Source organism: Coregonus lavaretus, assembly GCF_964263955.1.
Source record: "Coregonus lavaretus genome assembly, contig: HAP1_SCAFFOLD_1820, whole genome shotgun sequence".
Lineage (NCBI taxonomy): Eukaryota > Metazoa > Chordata > Actinopteri > Salmoniformes > Salmonidae > Coregonus > Coregonus lavaretus.
The window spans coordinates 30,091-51,014 of NW_028158934.1; the positions used below are offsets into that span (position 1 = coordinate 30,091).

General features: G+C 44.9%; 1 protein-coding gene across 2 annotated transcripts; it reads right to left on the minus strand.

The window, feature by feature from the left end:
- Positions 1-95: 95 nt before the first annotated feature.
- Positions 96-18,546, minus strand: LOC311123459 (exosome complex exonuclease RRP44-like). Of its 2 annotated transcripts, none has more exons than XM_084197725.1 (20): positions 18,221-18,521; positions 17,797-17,954; positions 16,861-17,054; positions 16,569-16,642; positions 16,082-16,249; positions 15,492-15,767; positions 15,124-15,261; positions 14,731-14,877; positions 14,379-14,495; positions 14,099-14,200; positions 13,774-13,838; positions 13,560-13,644; positions 13,308-13,435; positions 11,834-11,920; positions 11,381-11,537; positions 8,306-8,520; positions 7,167-7,335; positions 5,886-6,044; positions 5,661-5,783; positions 96-262 (listed from the first exon to the last, which is right to left on the minus strand). In XM_084197725.1, the coding sequence occupies exons 1-20, from the start codon at positions 18,437-18,439 to the stop codon at positions 194-196; spliced, it is 2,850 nt and encodes a 949-aa protein (XP_084053851.1). In that variant the 5' UTR covers positions 18,440-18,521; the 3' UTR covers positions 96-193. The 2 variants fall into 2 exon arrangements, with proteins under 2 accessions (XP_084053851.1, XP_084053852.1); XM_084197726.1 differs by lacking the exon at positions 96-262 and adding an exon at positions 5,003-5,434 and having other exon boundaries at positions 18,221-18,546.
- Between the last annotated feature and the right edge of the window lie 2,378 nt (positions 18,547-20,924).

A 20,924-nucleotide genomic window follows, 5' to 3' on the forward strand; every position in this document is an offset into this window, starting at 1 on the left:
GGAAGGTTGACGTTCTATAGGTCAAGGGGGGGGGAAAAGGTTTTCTGAATGTTTCTATGACTGAAGGTTTTAAAATCATAACCATATTTAACCACAGGATGTTCTGTGCTTTTCATGTAGAAAAAAAGCTAAACATTTTAAAATAACTCTAAACTGAGCTAAGAGAAAGGTTTCATTCTGAGGATGGCGTTAGTCAGCGGTCCAGTTTAGCTCTCTTGGCCTCTGGTTCGGGCTCAGACGGCGCAACACTCACTCCAGAGATCTAGAACACAACAACAATATTAGTTACATGTCCAACCAGTAGCTGAAATGAGTGATTGACATGACATTAGAAGGCTATTTTACATAACCCACACTAGACACACTAAGGTAACATAACCCACACTAGACACACTAAGTTAACATAACCCACACTAGACACACTAAGGTAACATAACCCACGCTAGACACACTAAGGTAACATAACCCACACTAGACACACACTAAGGTAACATAACCCACACTAGACACACACTAAGGTAACATAACCCACACTAGACACACACTAAGGTAACATAACCCACACTAGACACACACTAAGGTAACATAACCCACACTAGACACACTAAGGTAACATAACCCACGCTAGACACACTAAGGTAACATAACCCACACTAGACACACACTAAGGTAACATAACCCACACTAGACACACACTAAGGTAACATAACCCACACTAGACACACACTAAGGTAACATAACCCACACTAGACACACACTAAGGTAACATAACCCACACTAGACACACACTAAGGTAACATAACCCACACTAGACACACACTAAGGTAACATAACCCACACTAGACACACTGAGGTAACATAACCCACACTAGACACACTGAGGTAACATAACCCACACTAGACACACTGAGGTAACATAACCCACACTAGACACACTGAGGTAACATAACCCACACTAGACACACTGAGGTAACATAACCCACACTAGACACACTAAGACTGAGGTAACATAACCCACACTAGACACACTAAGACTGAGGTAACATAACCCACACTAGACACACTAAGGTAACATAACCCACACTAGACACACTAAGGTAACATAACCCACGCTAGACACACTAAGGTAACATAACCCACACTAGACACACACTAAGGTAACATAACCCACACTAGACACACACTAAGGTAACATAACCCACACTAGACACACACTAAGGTAACATAACCCACACTAGACACACAATAAGACTGAGGTAACATAACCCACACTAGACACACTAAGACTGAGGTAACATAACCCACACTAGACACAAAGGTAATATAACCCACACTAGACACACTAAGGTAACATAACCCACACTAGACACACTAAGGTAACATAACCCACACTAGACACACTGAGGTAACATAACCCACACTAGACACACTAAGGTAACATAACCCACACTAGACACACACTAATACTGAGGTAACATAACCCACACTAGACACACTAAGACTGAGGTAACATAACCCACACTAGACACACTAAGGTAATATAACCCACACTAGACACACTAAGGTAACATAACCCACACTAGACACACTAAGGTAACATAACCCACACTAGACACACTAAGGTAGCATAACCCACACTAGACACACTGAGGTAACATAACCCACACTAGACACACTAAGGTAACATAACCCACACTAGACACACTAAGGTAACATAACCCACACTAGACACACTGAGGTAACATAACCCACGCTAGACACACTAAGACTGAGGTAACATAACCCACACTAGACACACTAAGGTAACATAACCCACGCTAGACACACTAAGACTGAGGTAACATAACCCACACTAGACACACTAAGGTAACATAACCCACACTAGACACACTAAGACTGAGGTAACATAACCCACACTAGACACACTAAGGTAACATAACCCACACTAGACACACTAAGGTAACATAACCCACGCTAGACACACTAAGGTAACATAACCCACACTAGACACACTAAGACTGAGGTAACATAACCCACACTAGACACACTAAGGTAACATAACCCACACTAGACACACTAAGACTGAGGTAACATAACCCACACTAGACACACTAAGGTAACATAACCCACGCTAGACACACTAAGACTGAGGTAACATAACCCACACTAGACACACTAAGGTAACATAACCCACACTAGACACACTAAGACTGAGGTAACATAACCCACACTAGACACACTAAGGTAACATAACCCACACTAGACACACTAAGGTAACATAACCCACACTAGACACACTAAGGTAACATAACCCACACTAGACGCACTAAGACTGAGGTAACATAACCCACACTAGACACACTAAGGTAACATAACCCACACTAGACACACTAAGGTAACATAACCCACGCTAGACACACTAAGGTAACATAACCCACACTAGACACACACTAAGGTAACATAACCCACACTAGACACACACTAAGGTAACATAACCCACACTAGACACACACTAAGGTAACATAACCCACACTAGACACACACTAAGGTAACATAACCCACACTAGACACACACTAAGGTAACATAACCCACACTAGACACACTGAGGTAACATAACCCACACTAGACACACTGAGGTAACATAACCCACACTAGACACACTGAGGTAACATAACCCACACTAGACACACTGAGGTAACATAACCCACACTAGACATACTGAGGTAACATAACCCACACTAGACACACTAAGGTAACATAACCCACACTAGACACATTAAGGTAACATAACCCACACTAGACACACTAAGGTAACATAACCCACACTAGACACACACTAAGACTGAGGTAACATAACCCACACTAGACACACACTAAGACTGAGGTAACATAACCCACACTAGACACACTAAGGTAACATAACCCACACTAGACACACTAAGGTAACATAACCCACACTAGACACACTAAGGTAACATAACCCACACTAGACACACTGAGGTAACATAACCCACACTAGACACACACTAAGACTGAGGTAACATGACACACACTAAGACTGAGGTAACATAACCCACACTAGACACACTAAGACTGAGGTAACATAACCCACACTAGACACACTAAGACTGAGGTAACATAACCCACACTAGACACACTAAGACTGAGGTAACATAACCCACACTAGACACACTAAGACTGAGGTAACATAACCCACACTAGACACACACTAAGACTGAGGTAACATAACCCACACTAGACACACTAAGACTGAGGTAACATTAGACACACTAAGACTGAGGTAACATAACCCACACTAGACACACACTAAGACTGAGGTAACATCACCCACACTAGACACACTAAGACTGAGGTAACATAACCCACACTAGACACACTAAGACTGAGGTAACATAACCCACACCAAACCTGGAGTACCTCTACACACACTTAGAAAGCACACTAAACCAAAGTGCATAATTACAAATAGCACCATATGTGCAAATCTAATTGTATTTGTCACATGCGCCGAATACAAGAGGTGTAGATTTTACTGTGAAATGCTTACTTACGAGCCCTTTCCCAACAATGCAGAGTTACAAAGGAAGAAAAATCAGCAAAGAATTAAAAGGGAAATAGTATGGTAGAAGCTGTTCAGTCTTATGGCTGGGGGGGGGGGTAAAAGCTGTTCAGCAGTCTTATGGCTTGGGGGGGGTAGAAGCTGTTCAGTCTTATGGCTGGGGGGTAGAAGCTGTTCAGAAGTCTTATGGCTGGGGGGTAGAAGCTGTTCAGGACTCTTTTGGTCCCAGACTTGGCTCTCCGGTACCGCTTGTCATGCGGTAGCAGAGATAATGACTTGGGTGGCTGGAGTCTTTGACCATTTTCAGGGCTTTCCTCTGACACCAGAATTGGACTGGATTTCATTTATTTGAGTTCACACACTGGTAAGCCATGATTGACGTGGTACAATGAAGACGCACATTCTGCACATACACACATGAATACTTTTTTGTTTTCCAGACTATTTTTCCTCAACACCATTGAGTGAGCTGATTGGAGGAGAAGACAAGGAAGCCCCACCCACCTTTAACGTCCCAGCTGAAGCCTAAGATGATGTCATCCCATATGTTTGTTGCAACATTTAAAGCAGTCATGTCGGGTGTATTCATTGGTCGGGTTCTGTAGCAAAACGGTTTGCAACGGAAACAGTTTACTCTAGGAACGGAACGGGACCTACCTGAATTTGTCCAATAGAAACACATTTCCGTTGCGTAACGCTTTCTGTTTGGAGTAATCGTTTGTTGGAAAACATTTAGCAAGACTAAACGTTTTGCAACAGAATCGGTGTACTGAATACACCCCTGGCTAAGTGAGAACTTTAAATGCCATCAATCGCTGCTGAATTTGCACAAATGAACCTTGAAATGAATTCATATTGGCGCTAGCTAGCCCTCTTAATGGAGTTGGAACGTGCTCACTTAGGTGTGTCCCTATAGAGTTCATCATGTAGAGAAAAGGGTGCCATTTTGGATAACTTAGTGTTGACATGAACAAGGGACTGATGAAACTTGACGTTCAGTTGTTATGTACTGTATGTATTTATACTCTTGTTGATTGTGAATTTCGCATTTATTTTAATAATTTTTCGATTTTTGATCAGTTAAACAATTACGGGGATGTGATTTGTAATTGAGTTACCTCGCAAATGTGATAAAGGATTTTTTTTATTGTAAATTGTTAGAAATATTTCTAACTGCAGAGCTCCCCTTTTTAAACAGCCACCATCTGCCTTCTGAAGAGCTGATGAAATGACATGTTTTATGGTGTTATTGAATGGATGTACAGTTCTGACTAGATCAGAGCCACATTAAATGTTGTACAACTGGGCTACTCTTCAGTTTTCCTGGCAACATGATGTCTGGGTGTGGCTACATGTCTGGGCGTGGCTACAGTTCAATTAAATGCATCTACTCCAATCATGAAACAGAGCCAACGAGGTGCGAAAAGGACCATTGGTTAAAACCAAGACATTTATTGGGAGTTGTACAAGGTAACACTCCCTCTAGAATAGTCCATACAAACCCCATGGGTCAGGAATAGAAATCCATTATAATCATGGCACAGTACATCACCCCATTCTACAGGTTACTGTCATCTCAATAACATTCATCTGGAAGGTTGACGTTCTATAGGTCAAGGGGGGAAAAAAGGTTTTCTGAATGTTTCTATGACTGAAGGTTTTAAAATCATAACCATATTTAACCACAGGATGTTCTGTGCTTTTCATGTAGAAAAAAAGCTAAACATTTTAAAATAACTCTAAACTGAGCTAAGAGAAAGGTTTCATTCTGAGGATGGCGTTAGTCAGCGGTCCAGTTTAGCTCTCTTGGCCTCTGGTTTGGGCTCAGACGGCGCAACACTCACTCCAGAGATCTAGAACACAACAACAATATTAGTTACATGTCCAACCAGTAGCTGAAATGAGTGATTGACATGACATTAGAAGGCTATTTTACAGCATCTGACACATCCTGTTACCTGGACATAGTTTTGAGTTCATAACTCCATGGAAATGACCACCATAGTATGACATCTAGATTCCCCAGGATCTCTGAAACTGACTGGGACCTAAAGTAAGTTCAAAACAACACAAACATACCACAGGTTCGACCAGGGACATCCTGATCTTCTGGTGCTGGACGTTGGACGCGTCCAGACTGATGGTCACTTTGACCTTGTCAAACATGTTGAAGGAGTGACCCTCCACCGTCAGACTAGGAGCCTGTGCGCACACACACACACACACACACACACACAGAGTTACAGTTCAGGCATACACAAGAAAATTCCTTTCCATTTTCTCTCTGACACACAGCGAGGGTACCTCTTCGTTGAAGATCAGTTTGGGGCTGGGTTTGTCTTTGTTCTCGAAGAACACTGTTCCCTCCAGACCAAACTTAGGGATGAGGACGATGATGGCGTTCTTCCTCACAAACAGGATGAATCCCTCCTCGTTCAGGATGCCTCTGCTCTTGAAGAACAGCTGGAGGAAAGGATCCATTATCACTACAGTCCACAAGCTCCTCAGACTCAGTAGCACATCTGCCATCTAGGCCATGGTCTTATTCAATCATCATCAAACTGACGGACACCGGGAGGGACTACCCACAAATGACCAGTAAGAAATGCTAGTTTTCGATTTCCTTTGCAAAGCATTTTGCTACAGTGCGCTAATGAATGTGACCCAGGTCTCCTTTGTAAAATGGGTCTCTCGTCTTCATCGGGACTTCCTGGTTAAATAGTTTGTGTTAGGTCAGTCCAGTACCTGTGTGTGGAAGGCTAGTCGCTCTAACAGGTTAGTGTGTTAGGTCAGTCCAGTACCTGTGTGTGGAAGGCTAGTCGCTCTAACAGGTTAGTGTGTTAGGTCAGTCCAGTACCTGTGTGTGGAAGGCTAGTTGCTCTAACAGGTTAGTGTGTTAGGTCAGTCCAGTACCTGTGTGTGGAAGGCTAGTTGCTCTAACAGGTTAGTGTGTTAGGTCAGTCCAGTACCTGTGTGTGGAAGGCTAGTTGCTCTAACAGGTTAGTGTGTTAGGTCAGTCCAGTACCTGTGTGTGGAAGGCTAGTTGCTCTAACAGGTTAGTGTGTTAGGTCAGTCCAGTACCTGTGTGTGGAAGGCTAGTTGCTCTAACAGGTTAGTGTGTTAGGTCAGTCCAGTACCTGTGTGTGGAAGGCTAGTCGCTCTAACAGGTTAGTGTGTTAGGTCAGTCCAGTACCTGTGTGTGGAAGGCTAGTCGCTCTAACAGGTTAGTGTGTCAGGTCAGTCCAGTACCTGTGTGTGGAAGGCTAGTTGCTCTAACAGGTTAGTGTGTTAGGTCAGTCCAGTACCTGTGTGCGGAAGGCTAGTTGCTCTAACAGGTTAGTGTGTTAGGTCAGTCCAGTACCTGTGTGTGGAAGGCTAGTCGCTCTAACAGATTAGTGTGTTAGGTCAGTCCAGTACCTGTGTGTGGAAGGCTAGTTGCTCTAACAGGTTAGTGTGTTAGGTCAGTCCAGTACCTGTGTGTGGAAGGCTAGTCGCTCTAACAGGTTAGTGTGTTAGGTCAGTCCAGTACCTGTGTGTGGAAGGCTAGTCGCTCTAACAGGTTAGTGTGTTAGGTCAGTCCAGTACCTGTGTGTGGAAGGCTACAGAGGCTCTCTGTGCGTACTGGGCCATCTTGTGTCTGTAGTTGAGGTTGTTGCAGAGGGCAGACTGCTTGTGTTTGTCCATCAGGTCTGGGTAGGTGCTGTCTGCTCCGATGGCTACAGCCAGCAGCCGATGCACTATGATGTCAGAGTATCTGTAGAGGTTACAATAACATCAGAAACAGACAGGAGAAAGGAGTAGAGGGGGTGTGTGGACCAGACAGGAGAAAGGAGTAGAGGGGGTGTGTGGACCAGACAGGAGAAAGGAGTAGAGGGGGTGTGGACCAGACAGGAGAAAGGAGTAGAGGGGTGTGTGGACCAGCCAGGAGAAAGGAGTAGAGGGGGTGTGTGGACCAGAAAGGAGTAGAGGGGGTGTGTGGACCAGACAGGAGAAAGGAGTAGAGGGGGTGTGTGGACCAGAAAGGAGTAGAGGGGGTGTGTGGACCAGACAGGAGAAAGGAGTAGAGGGGGTGTGTGGACCAGAAAGGAGTAGAGGGGGTGTGTGGACCAGCCAGAAGAAAGGAGCAGAGGGGGTGTGTGGACCAGACAGGAGAAAGGAGTAGAGGGGGTGTGTGGACCAGAAAGGAGTAGAGGGGGTGTGTGGACCAGCCAGAAGAAAGGAGTAGAGGGGGGGGTGTGGACCAGCCAGAAGAAAGGAGTAGAGGGGGGGGTGTGGACCAGCCAGGAGAAAGGAGTAGAGGGGGTGTGTGGACCAGCCAGGAGAAAGGAGTAGAGGGGGTGTGTGGACCAGACAGAAGAAAGGAGTAGAGGGGGTGTGGACCAGACAGGAGAAAGGAGTAGAGGGGGTGTGGACCAGACAGGAGAAAGGAGTAGAGGGGGTGTGTGGACCAGTCAGGAGAAAGGAGTAGAGGGGGTGTGGACCAGCCAGGAGAAAGGAGTAGAGGGGGTGTGTGGACCAGTCAGGAGAAAGGAGTAGAGGGGGTGTGTGGACCAGTCAGGAGAAAGGAGTAGAGGGGGTGTGGACCAGACAGGAGAAAGGAGTAGAGGGGGTGTGTGGACCAGTCAGGAGAAAGGAGTAGAGGGGGTGTGTGGACCAGTCAGGAGAAAGGAGTAGAGGGGGTGTGTGGACCAGACAGGAGGGCGAGGTAAAGTGTGTGTTCTCACCGTCTGATAGGTGATGTGAAGTGGGTGTAGATGGGAGAGGCCAGTCCATAGTGGTGGAAGTCACTGTCCATCCCGGAGCAGAAGTACACAGCCTGCATCATGCATCGTGTTGCTAGGATACGCAGCAATGTGTTGAAGTAAGGGAAGCCGTCCACCTGGGCCGCGTCCAGAGAGTCAGCTAGAGCCTTGGCCGAGTCCGTGTGGATCACCAAGTCCTGGGGGGAGGAGGGAGATGATGTCAGGGTCACATTACATCCATGTCAGGGGGGGGGGGACAATGTTAGGGCTACATTACATCCATGTCAGGGGGGGGGGACAATGTTAGGGCTACATTACATCCATGTCGGGGGGGGGGACAATGTTGGGGCTACATTACATCCATGTTGGGGGGGGGGACAATGTTAGGGCTACATTACATCCATGTTGGGGGGGGGACAATGTTAGGGCTACATTACATCCACGTCAGGGGGGGGACAATGTTAGGGCTACATTACATCCACGTCAGGGGGGGGACAATGTTAGGGCTACATTACATCCACGTCAGGGGGGGGACAATGTTAGGGCTACATTACATCCATGTCGGGGGGGGACAATGTTAGGGCTACATTACATCCATGTCAGGGGGGGGACAATGTTGGGGCTACATTACATCCATGTTGGGGGGGGGGACAATGTTAGGGCTACATTACATCCATGTCAGGGGGGGGACAATGTTAGGGCTACATTACATCCACGTCAGGGGGGGGACAATGTTAGGGCTACATTACATCCATGTCAGGGGGGGACAATGTTGGGGCTACATTACATCCATGTTGGGGGGGGGGACAATGTTAGGGCTACATTACATCCATGTCAGGGGGGGGACAATGTTAGGGCTACATTACATCCACGTCAGGGGGGGGACAATGTTAGGGCTACATTACATCCATGTCGGGGGGGGGGGGACAATGTTAGGGCTACATTACATCCATGTCAGGGGGGGAACAATGTTAGGGCTACATTACATCCATGTCAGGGGGGGGCAATGTTGGGGCTACATTACATCCATGTCAGGGGGGGGCAATGTTAGGGCTACATTACATCCATGTCAGGGGGGGACAATGTTAGGGCTACATTACATCCATGTTGGGGGGGGGGGGGGCAATGTTAGGGCTACATTACATCCATGTTGGGGGGGGGCAATGTTAGGGCTACATTACATCCATGTCAGGGGGGGGACAATGTTAGGGCTACATTACATCCACGTCAGGGGGGGGACAATGTTAGGGCTACATTACATCCATGTCAGGGGGGGAACAATGTTAGGGCTACATTACATCCATGTTGGGGGGGGGGACAATGTTAGGGCTACATTACATCCACGTCAGGGGGGGGACAATGTTAGGGCTACATTACATCCATGTTGGGGGGGGGCAATGTTAGGGCTACATTACATCCACGTCAGGGGGGGGACAATGTTAGGGCTACATTACATCCATGTTGGGGGGGGACAATGTTAGGGCTACATTACATCCACGTCAGGGGGGGGACAATGTTAGGGCTACATTACATCCATGTTGGGGGGGGACAATGTTAGGGCTACATTACATCCACGTCAGGGGGGGGACAATGTTAGGGCTACATTACATCCATGTTGGGGGGGGACAATGTTAGGGCTACATTACATCCATGTCAGGGGGGGACAATGTTAGGGCTACATTACATCCATGTCAGGGGGGGGACAATGTTAGGGCTACATTACATCCATGTTGGGGGGGGGCAATGTTAGGGCTACATTACATCCATGTTGGGGGGGGGGGGGGGACAATGTTAGGGCTACATTACATCCATGTCAGGGGGGGGGACAATGTTAGGGCTACATTACATCCATGTCAGGGGGGGCAATGTTGGGGCTACATTACATCCATGTTGGGGGGGGACAATGTTAGGGCTACATTACATCCATGTTGGGGGGGGGGGGGGGGACAATGTTAGGGCTACATTACATCCATGTCAGGGGGGGGGACAATGTTAGGGCTACATTACATCCATGTCAGGGGGGGCAATGTTGGGGCTACATTACATCCATGTTGGGGGGGGACAATGTTAGGGCTACATTACATCCATGTCAGGGGGGGGGACAATGTTAGGGCTACATTACATCCATGTTGGGGGGGGCAATGTTGGGGCTACATTACATCCATGTTGGGGGGGGGGACAATGTTAGGGCTACATTACATCCATGTCAGGGGGGGACAATGTTAGGGCTACATTACATCCATGTCGGGGGGGGGGACAATGTTAGGGCTACATTACATCCATGTCGGGGGGGGGGACAATGTTAGGGCTACATTACATCCATGTCAGAAACTGGGATAATAGGGAAATGGGGGGGGGGGGACAACATGTCAGTCCTTTTTATTGTTGGTCCTTCGACCCAGATAGGAACAGTCTTATTAAAACTGTTTTAGCTAGCTGTTTGGTCTATAGATGTACCTTAGACTTGTTTTAGATGTTGTCTGGTCAGTCTGAATATATAGATGTACCTTAGACTTGTTTTAGATGTTGTCTGGTCAGTCTGAATATATAGATGTACCTTAGACTTGTTTTAGATGTTGTCTGGTCAGTCTGAATATATAGATGTACCTTAGACTTGTTTTAGATGTTGTCTGGTCAGTCTGAATATATAGATGTACCTTAGACTTGTTTTAGATGTTGTCTGGTCAGTCTGAATATATAGATGTACCTTAGACTTGTTTTAGATGTTGTCTGGTCAGTCTGAATATATAGATGTACCTTAGACTTGTTTTAGATGTTGTCTGGTCAGTCTGAATATATAGATGTACCTTAGACTTGTTTTAGATGTTGTCTGGTCAGTCTGAATATATAGATGTACCTTAGACTTGTTTTAGATGTTGTCTAGTCAGTCTGAATATATAGATGTACCTTAGACTTGTTTTAGATGTTGTCTGGTCAGTCTGAATATATAGATGTACCTTAGACTTGTTTTAGATGTTGTCTAGTCAGTCTGAATATATAGATGTACCTTAGACTTGTTTTAGATGTTGTCTGGTCAGTCTGAATATATAGGTGTACCTTAGACTTGGCAGCCTTGTTGAGGATGTCATAGTTAGATGGAGGAGGGGCGGGGTGCTTCCTGAGAAGAGCACACTCTGAGAACTCATCATAAATCTTCTGAGCTACTGAGATGTTGGCCAGCAACATGAACTCCTCCACCATCGAGTTGGTCTCCCTGGGGAACAATAAAGTTATTTGAATTTGAACACACCGATACAGCGTGGACATCAAGTTAAGTCTATGAGCAGAGGCACAGATCTACTGCTGGGTTTTATGACCAAGTGACAATGTAAAACTGGAAACAGAATGATGCTTTGACAGGCCACAAAAGCTTGACAATATTCATGTAAATTCAGTTGAACTTGTTGAAGTTTAAACCCCTTTAGTCAGGGTCAAAACGACAGCACAGTTTCAAGCACCATGAATAGAACCGTATTTTAAATTCTATATTCTAAAAGCCTAACAACGTACTTGAGCTCCTTGGTCTGTAGGTCTATGGGGTCGTGAGTCTCACTGTCGATGTGGAAGCGAACCTCGGGCGAGGAGAGAGTCAACGCACTGAAACACAGAACAGAAACCACCACGTTAGAGTTAGAGCACCTAAAGACATGTATTTATACATTCCAAACAGAGTAAACATATAGATTAATGAGACTAGCAACGAGATCAATAAACAATCAATCCATCAACCAACTAATCACTTTTGGAATACATCAATCTGCCACAGTTCTAACGATCCATCTCTTTCAACAGTTGGGGGAAAGGTTATCAACTACAGACATCACATAGTCACATACCCTTTCTCTATCCTCTGTCTCTTCAGGGTCCTGGCTAGTCTGTTCAGGCCTCGTAATCTCTTACCTTACCCTTTCTCTATCCTCTGCCTCTTCAGGGTCCTGGCTAGTCTGTTCAGGCCTCGTAATCTCTTACCTTACCCTTTCTCTATCCTCTGCCTCTTCAGGGTCCTGGCTAGTCTGTTCAGGCCTCGTAATCTCTTACCTTACCCTTTCTCTATCCTCTGCCTCTTCAGGGTCCTGGCTAGTCTGTTCAGGCCTCGTAATCTCTTACCTTACCCTTTCTCTATCCTCTGCCTCTTCAGGGTCCTGACTAGTCGTAACCGCTTATCCTTGGTCTCTTCAGGATCCTGGCTAGTCTGTTCAGGCCTCGTAACCTCTTACCATTTCTCTATCCTCTGTTTCTTCAGGATCCTGGCTAGTCTGTTCAGGCCTCATAACCTCTTACCTTTCTCTATCCTCTGTTTCTTCAGGATCCTGGCTAGTCTGTTCAGGCCTCGTAACCTCTTACCATTTCTCTATCCTCTGTCTCTTCAGGATCCTGGCTAGTCTGTTCAGGCCTCGTAACCTCTTACCATTTCTCTATCCTCCGTCTCTTCAGGATCCTGGCTAGTCTGTTCAGGCCTCGTAACCTCTTACCCTTTCTCTATCCTCTGTCTCTTCAGGATCCTGGCTAGTCTGTTCAGGCCTCGTAACCTCTTACCCTTTCTCTATCCTCTGTCTCTTCAGGATCCTGGCTAGTCTGTTCAGGCCTCATAACCTCTTACCCTTTCTCTATCCTCTGTCTCTTCAGGATCCTGGCTAGTCTGTTCAGGCCTTGTAACCTCTTACCCTTTCTCTATCCTCTGTCTCTTCAGGATCCTGGCTAGTCTGTTCAGGCCTTGTAACCTCTTACCCTTTCTCTATCCTCTGTTTCTTCAGGATCTTGGCTAGTCTGTTCAGGCCTCGTAACCTCTTACCCTTTCTCTATCCTCTGTCTCTTCAGGATCCTGGCTAGTCTGTTCAGGCCTCGTAACCTCTTACCCTTTCTCTATCCTCTGTTTCTTCAGGATCTTGGCTAGTCTGTTCAGGCCTCATAACCTCTTACCCTTTCTCTATCCTCTGTCTCTTCAGGATCCTGGCTAGTCTGTTCAGGCCTCGTAACCTCTTACCCTTTCTCTATCCTCTGTTTCTTCAGGATCTTGGCTAGTCTGTTCAGGCCTCGTAAGCTCTTGGTGGTGTCATCATTCATGTTGGTGTCATCAATCCTCATCTGGGCCTCAGCGTACGTCAGGGAGGCCTGGAGGAAGAATAATCATTTAATTCAATCAACTTTATTGATCCCTGAGGGGAAATTGTAAGTCTTACGTTGTCTCAATCACAACTCTTACATTGTCAAATGCATGAGTTTACTCTCCCCCTACCTTGGAGTTGATGACACTTTTAGTGAATCTGGTCTTAACTATCTCAGCCTTGTCGTTGATCTCCCATATACAAGAGAAGGCCAGCCTACAGAGAGGAGACCACGAACATCACTAATGGCTTTAAAAATAAACAAATATACTTTTTTGTTGTTGAAGGATGACAAAAAAAGCAAGTATGATACCGTCTGTCTTAAAGAGGTATTACAGTACTGACCTCTCCACATTGGACCGTAGGGAACACAGGTTAGAGCTCAGCAGTTCAGGAACCATGTCGATCCTCTGTGGAAGACAATCAGCTGTGTTAACAACAAAAGACTCAGGTATTTCTGAAATGGCACCCTATTCCCTATATGACTACTTTACCGGGCTCTGGTCAAAAGTAGTGCACTATATAGGGAATAGGGTGCCATTTAAGATGCACCAAAAGAGCTAGCTAGGGTTCATCAAGGTTCCTATGTGATGGTACAGGTGGACAGGTGGGCTCCTAGGGTTCATCAAGGTTCCTATGTGATGGTACAGGTGGCCAGGTGGGCTCCTACCCTTCCTGTCAGGTAGACTGTAGTCCCTCTGTTAGCTGCCTCTAGGTCCATGGTGTTGCCTGGCCGTATGAAGTGGCTCACATCAGCAATGTGGACACCAACCTTCAACCCAAAAAGAAACACGCATGATGACTTCTCAACTTTAAATTCTGTTCGATCATATTACCAACTCAATTGATTGTGTTACCTCATCCAAAATGGATTATGTTACCTCATCCAAACATTCATCCATCAAATAAAACGTTGTGGTAAAGTGTGTGTTAGTCCAGCAGGGTCCTACCTCTTGGTTCCCATTGGCCAGGTCTCTACAGTGCAGAGCATCATCTATGTCAGTACAGCCAGGAGGATCCACACTGCAGACTGTCAGGTTCCTCAGGTCCTCTCTCACAGCCATGTCCTGAGAGAAGGGGAAATAAGGTTTAGGGATGCATTATTACCCGTTATAAGCATGTTATGAGCCTTTATAACGTATTATAACCACGCCATAATGCATTATACCAACAGGCTTTAAGTAGTGTTACCAAATTGTTGATTGGTATAGCTACAACAACGTAGCCACCAGCTAACAACCATTGATATATGTCTTGACACAAAATGGCCACCATAACAGGACCCCTGTGCGGTGCAGTTACCTCCTCTGTGATGTTCCAGGGCATCTTGGGGAGGAAACTGAGGACGGCCTGTGAGAAGTCCTGGTGTGGGACATCATGCTCCAGCAGTAGAACCTCCGTCTCTGTCTCCTTGTCCCCTGCACTGCCCAGGCTACGAACAAAATGACCCTGAGAGAAGGAGAGAGGGAGGGAGGGTGAGGAGAGAATGGTGTCTCGTCTCTGCTAGTCCCTCAGTGAGAGAAAGAGAGATAAGTGTTTGACTCTGACTGAGGTGCGTTCCAGGTCCTCTTTACTGCAGTCGCGCTGCACATCTCATGTACACCATACACTTCTCCAGGCACGGATAACCGATTATGATATCCGATAATCTGAGCCGCCCAACTGCAATAAAGAGCACCTGGGACAGACACGTACATTGGGGTATCTGGAGTGCTTGGGCCAGCCGTCGATAGCCACCATGATCCTCTGTCCTGCCAACGTGGCCGCCTGGCGGGTCTCGATGCGGATCCTGGGGATACAACGGTCAGCTGGGGTGAAGAGGTGACGGGTCGCCTGGGAAGGAGGAAGGGGTATAAGAGACCACTAACTATGAGATATCTTTGGTCTTCTCCACATTCGTTAGCACAAAACAAGTACCACAGACAACAAATAATCACAAGAGAAACCAAAGCATGGTGGTATATGCATCTATATGAAGAAATACTCATGTACGATTTCTGAAGGATTTGTTTGATTTACTGATTGACAGAGCAGAGTGAGGTGACGTTAGTTAGGCTAGTTACCTCTTTGATTTGGGACAGGAAGAGCATGCCACAGAAGGGTCTCCAGTTCCTCTTGATGATGCCCACCACTCTGCCTGTGGGTTTCCGTGACTCCGACCCAGACAGACCCCTCTTCAACTCTGCCTCCTCCTCCTCTGTGACATCATCCTCCTTGGGCCCCTCGTCCTGCAGCACCACAGAGGACGGAGCCACCCATTGGTTCAGAGGCAGGATCTCCACAGCAACCACATCCTGATGGACAGCCCTGTTCAAGTTCTGTAGGCCTTGGATCAGAACCTGAGGGGCGGGACAGGAAGAGGAAGTGTTACCATGGTAACCCACGCTGCTTTGTTTACATTTCCCATCCAATCAATCACTCATCCCCATCTCACCAGCTGGCACTCAGAACAGCATCAAAACATTCTCCACTCTACAAAATAATACTGTTGATAACTCGCTTTCCAAACAATGTACATGAACAGAGGAGTTAACTAAAGATTAGGAAATATTCAGCAACTCTTGGAGGACTTCAAGAATGTTCCATAATTCTATGGCAGGTTGCAAGCCCAGAATCCACACAATAACATGAGCTATGCTTCAGGAGCACTGACCTCTGTACTGTCATCTCCTTCTCTGTGGACGAACACAGTAGCCTCCAGGTAGTTGTCTCTGCTAGCCCGGAACGTTCCCTGTTGGAAGGTTCCACTCTTAATCCCAGACTGGATCCTAGACAGGGGCAGGTGCTCCGGGAACATCACCCTGCTGCTGGTGATCTCATTCTGGGGGGGGGGGGGGTGAACGGGATCAATTAAATGAATAACCATGAATATGCAGATCTAACTTTCTCTATGAATACGCAGATCTAACTTTCTCTATGAATACGCAGATCTAACTTTCTCTATGAATACGCAGATCTAACTTTATCTATGAATATGCGGATCTAACTTTCTCTATGAATATGCAGATCTAACTTTCTCTATGAATATGCAGATCTAACTTTCTCTATGAATACGCAGATCTAACTTTCTTTATGAATCTAAATGGCTGCTGTAGAAAGTACATTTGTGTAAATGTGATATTGCTGCAGATATTAGTTACCTTGTCATCGTTGGTCAACGCCAGTCGATCCACCAGCTCAGGGTTGGCTATCAGACTCTTGACGTACTCCTCACCTGTGTGGAACAGAGGATGGATGAAGATGGTCTCTTCTAAAGTCAACATGTAGTAGACATGTTTAACACATGTAGTACTGTGACCTTGTGATTAAGGTTAAAGACAAGAACAGTGGTCTCATCTTGGTGTATTGAGGTAACAGATATTGTGATATTAAATACAAGAACAGTGGTTTCATCTTGGTGTATTGAGGTAACAGAGGTGTGCTGTTTCTTACATCTGTATGTGAGCAGGCCGGACTTCTCTGCTTTCTCCTTGTTGCCCCGGTCATTGGTCAGCAGAACAACCTTTAACCCCTCGTCCGTGGGGGTGTTTTTCAGGTGATCACTGTACCACTTTGTAGATACGCGGATGGCTCTGTCATTACGATCGTTGGCGCTTTCCCCCTGCTCTCTCTCTATATACGTTTCTCTGTAACAGAAGAATACAACCATACATGGCTTTGAAAAGCATTGATCAGTCACAAATGCGATGGACAGTTAAGGCGTCAGCATGCTTCAGTTCGGCTGGCGCCTAGCCGAGCTCGGTTAGCAGAACGAGTGTGCTCGCATACTTAAAAAGACCTTCGCTTGAAAAACAAGGATAAAAAGCGCCACTAGTACTGTTTGTCCACTTTGAGACGCCGTAGCCAGTCAACACTTCCTCAAAATAGTCAGAATTAATCTAATAACTAAAGAAATCTGTTTGACGTTTTTGCCTAGATCTTAGTTGCGCACTTTTGTATCTGATTAGGATATTTGGTGCAGTATTTCTCAAGTGAAAAACTTAGCATGAGGACGAGTTGTCTCTCGTTGAATGACAACAGGCACTTCATTGAAGAATCCCTACTGTTAACCAATCAGCAATGAGGGGGGCGTAGCCTTTGGCTTGCTTCGAGAAAATAAATGTGTGCCCGAACAGCTTAGAAAACCCTTGCCAAAGTCCAAAACAAACAAAAACAAACAAAAATGTTGTCATAATATATGCACAAACTCTCGGCTGGGTAGCATGCAGACGCCTTTAGTCTTGCTCCAACTTATCGCAGTCAATTGCTACATTGGTGTCAGTGGTGGGATAACCCCAAAACCAAGTTAGGCTGCACCCCCTTAAATCACTACAAAACATAAATGACAGCTAGTCACTTATCTAGGCTAAACTCATATTTATTTTCTACCTGTGATGTTCGTTAGTGAAAGTGTAAAAGCGTTTTTCCTTGTCATGAAGGATGTCTTTCAATCGCTTGTAGATGGGAGCGCTCCTGTGGCGGACCTCTTGGAGTACAGTCTGCAGAATGATCACGTTCTTGATCAAGGGATCCTCCAGGATATCAATCTACAGACATTAAAGGGACATTGATATTGATTCAGCAAGGTAGAATGTGACACCTGAAAGGATCGAGTTTGGGAAACCCTGAGCTAGATAAGTGTGGTTCACACTTTCACTAGAGAGGCGTGTCAGACATCTAAACTGTAGTGATGCGGTTGGCATAGCTAGCTAGCGTTTACGTTAGACATGTACTTTTTGTATTGATTTGTTAATAACAATAATAAAATAAATAATAAAATGTTTACGTTAGACATTATTGCACAGTAACTTACCTGGCTCAACACAACATTTGTGTCTGGGAGCAGATAGTGGGGGAAAGAACACAAGTTGCTTTCAATGCAAGCGTCTTTCTGCAACACAGACTCTTCTTGATTGCATTCAGTACAAACTTCACTTCCGCACCAAATATCGTCTCGCAGGTAGTGCTCACGCACTATTTTCATAATCCCGCCTGATCGGGTTTTCTTTACGAAAGTTTTTGATTTCAACATTACTCCGATAAATATATATTAGAACAGTAATTTTGATACGTTTCTACTTATAGCTGTACATCAACAAACATTCCACCCGAGACCGCTGTACACACGTGGGGGGAGGGAAGATAAAGACATTCCCGGGGTTTCTTGTGACGGATCATATCTGATTCATATTCCATTGTAAAAGTTACTAGATATTTTGTGTACTTTTTATACATTTATCAATTAAATGTGTGTATTTGAGCAACAATTTAGGGGAATTTTATTATAGATAATTAAATAAGTCATAATTTAATATTTTCCAACTCTGTGTAAAACCTTTTAAGGCCATCTTCTTTTTCTTCTTCATTTTAATGGCGGTGTGCAAACCAACGTTAAGAAGCATTACCACCACCTTGCGGGCTAGAGTGTGATAGAGACAGTGCAAGTGCTCGTCAAAAACACTGGCATGCATAATCAGGATGGAATACATCATCTCGTTTCCTTGAAAACTATAAGGAGGTCTGTAGCAACTGATAATGTAACAACGGCCAATAATGTAATATCTGCTAATAATGTATTAACTCTTGCATTTAACATTTTATAAATGCTGATAATGTAATAAATTGCCAATAATGTGTCATAAATATGCTGAACGCATAACGTAATAACATTTTTGAGCATAATGTAATAGTTACTACAGTTAGTTATTACATTATGCGTTGATTATGTAACATTTTTTTCATCAAAAGTGTAATGACTTCAACCAATAATGTAATAACAACCGAAAATCCCTCTCTGTATGTAATGGCATGCATATTAAGTGTCAGACACTTGAGTAACACTTAGTATGTGCATCTATTGCCACAACAGACTTGCAGGGGGAGGGGCTCACTAACAGACTGACTGACTGACTGATTCACTCACTCACTCACTCACACTTAACCCATCGGCCCAAGGCCAAAATCAGTGTTCTTTTCCACTACTTTAATGTATCTGCCTTTACAGTCCTCTTATGAGCCTCACATATGGAAGTGTTACACCTTTTCTTTTTCAGGTCAACCAGTACAAGAAACCTTTTAATAGAAAGTTGCCTTCACAGCTCTATTTTACATATGCTCTGGTCTTGTGTAGATGTGACAACATTTTGGGACTGTATTATCTGTAATATCTAAGTGTGTGGGAATTCAAATGCCTGAATCTCGCCGTTTATCTCTGCTGGGAACAATGAATATGGGCCCTCCAACATCAGTCCGCTGGTTTAATGAACTGTCCAGTTACATTCCCTTAGTAATATATAGATAAAATAAGGATTCAGGAATGTGGTTTGGTGTGTAGTCAGCTTTTACTGAAGCATGACACTTGATCTGCATGAAAAAATAAAAAAGAGTGAATTTAGTTTTTTGTTGTTGTTGTTACTTTATTGGGCCCCGTGTAGCTCAGTTGGTAGAGCATGGCGCTTGCAACGCCTGGGTTGTGGGTTCGATTCCCACGGGGGGCCAGTATATATTTTTTTACATAACATAAGTATGCACTCACTAACTGTAAGTCTCTCTGGATAAGAGCGTTGCTAAATGACTCAAATGTAATTGGTTAAAGTTATTACACTATTCATGATTTTTTTTTTTTACCACTTCATAATGTAATAATCAATGCATAATGTAATTATTTCTAATAACAACAGTTTTATTAGCGTTATAACGTTATTACATTATTGGCTATGTATTACATCATCAGCATTTATTGCATCATCAGCATTTATTACATCATCAGCATTTATGACATTATAAATGCAAATGTTATTACATTATTACCAGCTATTACATTATTGGCAGTTATTACATTGTCAATTGCTACAAGATTTAAAGACAATTGCCATTTAATGACCTAGGATTTGTCATTATCTATTCTGCGTGTGGGTGGGTGTATGTCAACTGTTGCCCTATGTCTTGCCAGTAGCAATGTGTTTGCTGCATTCTCATACTGTGCCTGGCTAGGTTACTGTCTCATACCGTGCCTGGCTAGGTTACTGTCTCATACCGTGCCTGGCTAGGTTACTGTCTCATACCGTGCATGGCTAGGTTACTGTCTCATACCGTGCATGGCTAGGTTACTGTCTCATACCGTGCATGGCTAGGTTACTGTCTCATACCGTGCCTGGCTAGGTTACTGTCTCATATCGTGCCTGGCTAGGTTACTGTCTCATACCGTGCATGGCTAGGTTACTGTCTCATACCGTGCCTGGCTAGGTTACTGTCTCATACCGTGCCTGGCTAGGTTACTGTCTCATACCATGCATGGCTAAGCTACTGTTCGTGCCAAACTTAATTAATGTTTATCATCAGCACCTGGCTGCCACCAACAGGTGAATAGTGAACAGGTGAACAGGTCAAGGTCGCCTCAGGTCAGTCTCAATGACATAATACACAGGGTGACAAACAGCAACATATAGTTCTTACTACATTCCTTAATAATAGCATCCACACATGCATGCTTGACTACCGCTGTTGTTTCTTTGTAG